Source organism: Bipolaris oryzae (assembly GCF_000523455.1).
Source record: "Bipolaris oryzae ATCC 44560 unplaced genomic scaffold scaffold_344, whole genome shotgun sequence".
NCBI lineage: Eukaryota > Fungi > Ascomycota > Dothideomycetes > Pleosporales > Pleosporaceae > Bipolaris > Bipolaris oryzae.
The window spans coordinates 1-8050 of record NW_006911620.1 but is presented as its reverse complement, the minus strand read 5'-3'; the positions used below and the strand labels follow the sequence as shown (position 1 = coordinate 8050).

Below are 8050 nucleotides of genomic sequence, written 5' to 3'. Positions count from 1 at the left end.
CTCAACGTCTGCTCCAAGCTCGACTAGGAGCCGCACCACCGCCTCGCTCCCTTCTATAGCTGCCCAGTGCAACGCTGTTCTCTTGTATTTGTCCTTCGACTGAATATCTGCTCCTCTTTGTACTAGTAGGCCAACTACCGCCTCGATCTCTTTCTCAGTTGCCCAGTGCAATACCGTTTTTCCCTTATCATTCTTCGCCTTGACGTCTACGCCTCTTTCTATTAGTAGCCGCACTACCGCCTCGTTCCCTCTCTCAGCTGCCCAGCGCAACGCTGTCTCTCCACTATTATCCTCTTTCTTAACGTCTGCTCCCCTCTCTACTAGTAGCCGCACCACCGCCTCGTTCCCTCCCAGAGCTGCAAAATGTAGCACTGTTTCTCCAATATTATCCTTCCCTTCGACGTCCGCCCCTCTCTGTATTAGTAGTCGCACCACCTCTTCATTCCCTTTCCAAGCTGCCCAGTGCAGCACTGTCTCTCCATCATAATCTTTCGCTTCGACTTCCGCTCCTCTCTCTACTAGCAGCCGTACTACCGCCTCGTTCCCTCTCTCAGCTGCCCAGTGCAGCGCCGTCTTCCCACTCTTGTCCTTTTCGTTCACAAGCTTGTGGTACCTAGACCCCCGGCTCTCTTCTCCTACCAGAGCTTCTACCCATGGCATAATTTCCAAAGTGCACGCTATATGTAGCAATGGTAGAGGCCCATATTGGAATAATTCCATCTTCTTGTAAGTGTCCCACCAGTGATCGCGCAAAGCAGATTCTTTCTGGAAAAAAAGCCCAGAAGGGTCAAAGAGCTTCGCTGCTAGTGTAGAACAGCTCTTTGCATGCTCAGGCCAGTAGAGTGCTGCATATTGTAATAGCGGAGGTAATTGAAAATCTAGCTCGATGTTTAGATGAACAACTCTACGTTGTAAGTCGCTCTGTGCAATATAGTCGAGACACCTCTAGGCCAACTCAAGATGTGCACTTTCTAAGTCAAGTCGGAACGCCTCTAGCACTGCGTCGCTGTCGCGCTCTGTGCGTAGCAGGTAGTCTCGTGCCGACTAGTGGACAAGACTTACTTCCTGCTTCTGTATCTTTAGCAGAGGTCTGCACCGAGCAACGGCGTCGCGTGCTGCTTGTTCGACAGTCATTCTAGTGCCCTGGATACCTACTGCCGCCACCAGCTCTTGCAGCTGTAGAGGGCGAGCAGCCACAGTCACCCACCTCAAGATTGCCTGGCTCTGCTCTCGTTGCCTCGCTGGGACCTGCAGCAGCATGCGACTGTATATCGCCGGAAGGCCGCTTGGCAGGTTCTCAAGCGCCTCCCAGATCTCACTACATGTCCGTTTCTGCGACAGCTCGTACATTGCGAAGCCTACCCATAGGAACGTTCCTTCGGCGCGTTGGAGGAGAGCTGTCTGCACAGATGCCCGAAAGTCTTCGTTAAAGTCTTCGATCTTCGACAACTCCTGTACTCGCGTAGACACGAACAGCTCAATATCGCTAGCTACCTTCTCGTCGTTGTCAGGGTCTAGTCTCACCCTCATCGTGCAGCCTCGCAATCTAAGCAGATCTCGGCTAACTATCGCTAGCTTAAACGTGCCCTTGGTTGACGGCGAGTTCTCGATAGTAAGCAAGCTAATAAGCCGTGGCAACAGCACTTTTAGCGTGCTCTCCTCACACTCGTCGAGTCCGTCAAGCACGCAGAACATCGTTCCGAGCTTCGTGTCCGCGATAAGTTTACTAAAGATAAGCCACAGCGTCTCGAAAGACAATAGCGTCTGCTGCGTCCTCTCAGGTGTTTCAAAGTACGGCAGCGCGTGCTTAACCAACTGCGGGCGTTTGGTAATCATCTGGTGCACCAGCCCGCGCAGTACTGCTGTAGCTGTGTTGCGCCTCTTGTCCTCAGCGCTGCAGAAGAAGAATACTAGGTCTGTGTTGTCTTTATACGCTGTGTATTCCTCTAGCTCCTCGGTCAGGAAGATAGACATCATCGTCTTGCCTTTGCCAGGCCCGCCCGTGATCCACAGCAGGCGGGTGTTGTTGTCTTTACTGTCACCGCCATTTCCATCGCCATCGCTATCTAGCCAGGCGCGGTAGGTCTCGTTGTGTGTGATCCACTCGCACGTACCGGCAACTCTTGTGCCTTTCGCGCTGATCACGCTCTCGCGGTCGACGTGGGGATCGGTGAGGAAGAGCGCGCTGCGACACGCGATGGCTGCTTGTTTTGATGCATCTGTGAGTGATCGTGAGCTGCAAATATACAGGTAATGAGCCAGGGCAGAAATCCGGGGACCAACTTTGAGACTCCTCGGTATTGCCGAAATCGCAGTTGCTGAACGTTCCTATATATGCTCGAGAGCCCTGTAGCACAGAGACATAGCGGATGTCCTGGTGGGGCCGTGGGTCTCCGGACATCTCTCCACACTGTGGTCCGGACGCTGGGCGTACTCTACCCTGTTGGATCGCGATAGTCACTTGGTAAAGAGCTTTGTACGTTGCGATACTAAAGGATCAGTCGTTCAGTGGCAGATGAGTGGTGAGGTTGCATGTTAGCACGGGGCGTGCGGCTGAGCTGCAATGTTCAGCACACCCATCGAGACGTGGGTTGCAAGGCTGAGCCACTGCCTTGATATAGTTCGTCAATTACTGCGCCTGTATATGCCGTTTAACGACCGTATAGTCCGTGGCTTAGGTCTTGCTACTAGGGACGCCTTTAAGAGGCTAGGATAACTTTACGAAGATTATTAGCCCGACTAAGGAAGTTCGCGCCAAGGATGCCGCTCGGTCATGTGTTGCGAACAACTAGACGTCAACCCTCTACATACGCTATGCAGAGATACCATAGCCCCTAACCTCGCAGAATCGCAGCGTATCATGATTAAGCATATAATCCTTAGCAAGTCCGCCAAGTCTATTAACATAGCTGCTACAGCAGGCTGCAGCAATCGCAGTGTCTAGGCGATACGAACGAATATGTGGTGCTTTGGCAGCACTAGAGCGCCCTCTAACGGCGCCGGGCGCCCTCGCCTTATAACTCCAGCGATGCTAGATGCTCTTCGCGAGAAGTTGCTAGAGAAGCCAGGCATGTACTAAGATGAGATAGTGGTATTTCTGTACGATGAGTTCGATGTGCTGTTCAACGTCTCAGCAGTAAGTCGCGCTCTAAAGTCAATAGGCTAGACGAAGAAAGCAAGTCGCCAGATTATAAAAGAGTGGAATGTAGATCTCCAAGACTACTACCTACATAATATGTCTACCTATTAGTCTTACCATCTTGTCTACGTAGATAAGTCTAGGTGCGACAAGCGCATCAGCTTTAGGCGCACTAGCTAGGCCCCGCTTAGGGTTGCGCCTGTGCAAGTTGCGCAGTTTTATCGAGGCTGTAAGTACCAGATCTTGCCAGCATACACGCAGGATAGCATACTTCTCTCGCGCGTGTTCTAGGGATCGACTGACAGCGACGTCTTTAAGGACTTCATCGAGCAGCTGCTTCAGCACTACGGCCGCTGGCCGGAGCCTAAGTCTATGCTAGTTATGGATAATGCCTCGTTCCACCACACCAATCGTGTCAGGGAGCTGTATGACCATGCAGGCGTGAAGCTGGAGTTCTTACCACCGTACTCGCCTAACCTCAACCCAATTAAAGACTTTTTTAGCATCTTAAAGGGCTTTATTAAGAAGAACTAGTAGGAGTACGAGAGCCACCCTAAATAGGACTTTGCGGCATTTCTCGAGTAGTGCGTTAGCGTCGCGGGCGGTAGGCAAGACATTGCTAAAGCGCACTTCTGGCATGCTGGGGTCATGGTGGAAGAATGTTAATCAAGGCGTAGGTGGTATAATAAAATTCTACTAGCATATCTCGTATCTAAATAAACTCGCGACGTGATTTCTAAGAATAGCGCTGCTCCTTATATAGGACGGTACTATACATCACACTAACTAGTCTTCCTTATCTCTTGTATATTCCACCTTATATAGCTTAGCCCATGTCTCAATATCTCTAACAAATCGACGTGCCACTCCCCGCTTGACTCCGCTCTAGATAAAGAAGTTAGCGTCTTGGTCCTTAAATACCTACTCTAAGTCTAGTCCATCCTGCAGCGTCACATCGCACGCCTTCTAGTACTCGAGCTGCAGCGTCTAGTCCACTACCTTAGACTACTGCTAGTCGCCATACGCTGCCACGGCTATATCGCGAGGACTAGAGATATTAAGACAGCACTTTCCTAATAATAGTCGCCTGTGTATTGCACTGCTACTAACTAATACAGATAAGGGCGACTCACTAGCTAGAGACGGCATAACGTTGTTAATTGTGATTAGGGGAAGACTTAGCGTTAGCGTGCCACTGGTCGTCGTGCGCCGTTCGAGTCGTCGCTGGTTCTCTGCATACAACTGATCGCGGATGTCCTCCGGCACATCGTCATGGCTTTCTAGTCGGTGGCCCTGCTCGACCAATCTTACTAGCGCTCTAAGGTGGTGGGCATTTAGCTTATAGTGCTACTTGCTAAAAGGATCACGCTAGTAGTACGGACCGAGGTTATACGGCGAGCTAGGACATCGCATCATAGTATACACGCTTACCTAGGTAGAGGGCTGTCCGCTACTCTGCTGCTCGGCATCAAGCTAGGAGGCCCGGTCGGCAAGCATTCGCTGAGTAGCGTACGAGCCCCTCTTGGTTCCACGGCTCGCTATAGCCGAGGATGAGGAGACGGAGTCTATATAGTTGAAAGCAAGGTTTACTTTTAGCTTCTTACTAGCACGGAACGGCTCGCTCTATTATATAAACTATCTCTCTACTACTAACTAGTTAATGTTCATGTCGTCAAACCGCCTTGTTAAGTCGCTCTCTGAGCGGTCTTTCACTAATACTATAACGCTAATATCGTCCAGCTCTACGTGGCTGCTGCGCGGCAGCTTCTTGTCTATAAGCTTCTCAACCTTGGCCTGAAGGTACATGCGCCAGTACATAGCAGGTGCTAAGACGACATCCTGCTCTATGTCCTTGGCGATGGCTCTATTGTTGACGGCTATCTTCCACTCAATCGAGTAGCGCAGATGGCTCGGTGTGTCCTCTTCATAGCTGTTGTATTCGTCCCACTCGGCCAGCGGGAGGAAGCTGAGCCTGTCTGTATCCGCCTGTATCATGCCATTGCAGCCTCGCGAGGTGTAAGAGCGTAACACGCGACTCGTCGTGCGATGGCCCGAGACTGACGGCGTTTCTGGTGGGAAAGTCAAGCCACCGTCCACCGACTGGATATCGCTGAGCGTGTCGTACCGCTGCGTGAAATTGAGAGGGGTGTTCGATTCGTAGGAGAAAGGACTCATCGTTATTCGAAGATGGCGCAGACTAACCTAGTTTCTGTTCACGTGGTAGTGCGGCTTCGAGAGGCTTCTCGGACGGCCTCGACAAGGCTAGCAACGACTCGACTCTGCCGAAGAGAGAACGAACTTAGCTCACGAGAAGCTGCATGCCTACCTGACAGCCGTCGAACAAGTGATAGAACTGAGAAGAATCAAATGGAAACCACTCAGTATGAACACATCCCTTTGTGATCCCTTCAGCCAATCACCGCTAGGGTGACAACGACGCTCACGTGGAAGCGAGGCAAGGCTCGTACTTGCGACACGCTAAGGGCTGTCAGCAAACTATGCGTTAGGGTACGTGAACAAGTACATGATGGTCTCGATAGCGATCGCGTTGTTGCTAGCAAGCCGACGGCGTTATCACGTCGCGGTTGCGCTTGCTGTTGAGCCGCTGCAGATCAGGGACGAGCTACAAGCGCGCCAGCAACCTGTGCCTATAGAGCTTAGACTGCCCGAATCTGCGCGCCGAACCTAGAAGGATCATGTGGTGGTGCCTAAGCTCGGGGAACTCCAATCAGACCGCAGGCGCGCAACAAGCGCGTCGTGGACGAAGTCGCAAGCAGGCTAATCGGTGCACTAGGGGTGCAGCGGGCTTTCTGCAGCCCAGTCGAGCTGACCAGTCTGTCGGGATGCACGGCGTAGCCTTGCACCCTACTAAGAAAGGTTCTCTACAATGGCCAGACCTAGCTGCATAGGTTTGTGTAGGGTCGCACAAGCGCCGTGCAGCTCGCGGCTGAGCATCGGTAGGGTTTCATTGATCCTGCCGGAGATGCTGACATGACGGCCCGTGAACACCCTTCCCATCAGACTAACCTATTTTGTTATGCTCAGCACAAGGTCTTCTACCGCTCTTTTAGCAGACTGTTCGAACACCAATACGTCTAAGAATGAATTCCCAACCAGCCTCCTGAGTTAAGGTTCACAATTTTTGACCGCATCCCGTAGCTTTAGGCGTTTGCCCTTATAAATAACATGAGTTGCCGCCGACATCGGGTTGCGACGGTTAATGAACGAAACTTCTTTCGTTAGGTTAGAGATCGTGCAGTCCAAGCCATTGACGAGGGCTAAGATATAGATGATTTAGCTTTAAAAATGCTAGAGCCTTATTGTTTTGTATTGACTAGTTGTAGTTATGTTATACGTGATGCACATAAATTCCGACCTATCTTGCTTATTCCTAGTATTATCTACAGGTCACAGAATCGATTACATTCTACTACCTTAGAAGTCCTTTATGCTGATCTTACTACTATACACGCCCACGACAGCTACAGAGCCTCTTTCCGTTCTTACATCTATAATCCGCTAGTTAATCTTCCCTATAACGCTCTCCAGCAGCCCCACCAGCGCCTTAGAATTGTCTAAAGTGATGATGTTGCTGATCTCTTGACCGCTCCGTTTGGACCGTACCTGCGAGAAGACCACTCCGCAAGACACTTGGTCGGCTTCGAGTAGGCGTGATTGCTGTTCGACTTCCTTGATGGCCAGCATTCGCTGAGCACCGCCGTCTTCCTCGTCTTCCGGCTCCTCTTCTAGCGCCCTTTTCCTCTCCAGAGCTTGGTCTTGCTGCCGCTTGGTGAGATCGAGATGTTCCTGGATCTTGGTCTCAAGAGTCTGCAGCTGCCTCTTCACGTTCTCGCGATCAGTCTCAGACGTCTTCTCGGACCGTAGTTGGACCATGCTGTGGAGAGGTTAGTATAGATCTTCTAGGGTAAGACGAGGGATCCTCATAGCTAAGTGCTAATAACGGCAAAATGCACGGTAGCCTCGCACGATTGCAGCTGCGTGTTGAGGGTACGAATCTTTTCTCTGTTCCACACACCAACCGAGAGTCGATCCCTAAGAGAGAGCTTCGTGCTGCTAGAATGTTTGGTCCACTTGGACAGGTTCTTACTAAACTTATTGCAGATATTGCCGCATTCGTTGACCGCCTCAGCGACACCAGCCTTTCTAAGGTCCTCCTTGGCGGCGACTGAGGTAGACTCGTCCGAGATGCTGAGCCGTTCGAGCGCAGCTAGCGGACGCTCTATGTTGGCCAGGCTAGAGGCAACGTCTGCCACTACATCTTGAGCTTCGGAGAGGCCGTCGATAATATTGCGCAGCTGCACAATGCTACTTGTAGCGAATGCTGTGATGCCAATAGCGCTAGCTGTGATGCTGAGTGGGTCCATCACGTAGTTTTTAATGCTGATAAAGGCTATCTTAGAAAGATCTTGGCAGTACAGGTAGATGGAAAAAAAGAGTTTGTTATTTACTGAGATCGCAATTTTATGAGTAAAGAGTTTCCTTCACGCCTTAAAAGCCTCGCCAGCAGAGCCCAGCTGCGGCTGGGAGGTCACCACAAGCGCCTAGAGGACACCTGACAACCTGCGCGTGGCGGCCACGGCGCTATGGAGCCAGAAGACTAGGTAGGCTATGCATAACCAAGCCTAGACGGCCCCATCGCTGCATAGACACTACCACGTTTGCACGGTAATGCTCCGCTCATGCGCGATTTACAATCCCATCCTGTATACGTATACATTATAGAAAGATCGCAGGTCAAAGCGTAGAATCGTGTCTCTAGCACCGCTGTGTTCGGTGCGAACGGCCCCGGCCCACATGTCCGGAAGCGAGGCGCCATAACGTGTCCGTGCACCTCGTGCACGGATTCATCTCGTGCACGCCGAACACCATCTCAGCGATCTCAAAAATGAG

The 8050-nt window shown here is 51.4% G+C and overlaps 4 protein-coding genes across 4 annotated transcripts; all 4 read right to left on the bottom strand.

Annotated features, from left to right (window-relative positions):
• Positions 1-267: 267 nt before the first annotated feature.
• COCMIDRAFT_46469 (uncharacterized protein) lies at positions 268-474 on the bottom strand (the record flags this gene model as incomplete). Its single annotated transcript, XM_007695547.1, has 1 exon — positions 268-474. A coding segment is annotated over one exon (207 nt), but the record flags the coding sequence as incomplete, so codon positions are not given.
• Positions 475-1044: 570 nt separating this feature from the next.
• Positions 1045-2401, bottom strand: COCMIDRAFT_10226 (uncharacterized protein; the record flags this gene model as incomplete). The annotated part of the gene is made up of 2 exons (XM_007695546.1): positions 1045-2219; positions 2284-2401. 2 exons carry the CDS (start codon positions 2399-2401, stop codon positions 1045-1047), a joined length of 1293 nt encoding a protein of 430 aa, XP_007693736.1.
• A 2391-nt stretch (positions 2402-4792) lies between these two features.
• On the bottom strand, positions 4793-5314 carry COCMIDRAFT_10225 (uncharacterized protein; the record flags this gene model as incomplete). Its single annotated transcript, XM_007695545.1, has 1 exon — positions 4793-5314. One exon carries the CDS (start codon positions 5312-5314, stop codon positions 4793-4795), a length of 522 nt encoding a protein of 173 aa, XP_007693735.1.
• A 1344-nt stretch (positions 5315-6658) lies between these two features.
• On the bottom strand, positions 6659-7524 carry COCMIDRAFT_31172 (uncharacterized protein; the record flags this gene model as incomplete). The annotated part of the gene is made up of 2 exons (XM_007695544.1): positions 6659-7034; positions 7127-7524. The coding sequence occupies 2 exons, from the start codon at positions 7522-7524 to the stop codon at positions 6659-6661; spliced, it is 774 nt and encodes a 257-aa protein (XP_007693734.1).
• Between the last annotated feature and the right edge of the window lie 526 nt (positions 7525-8050).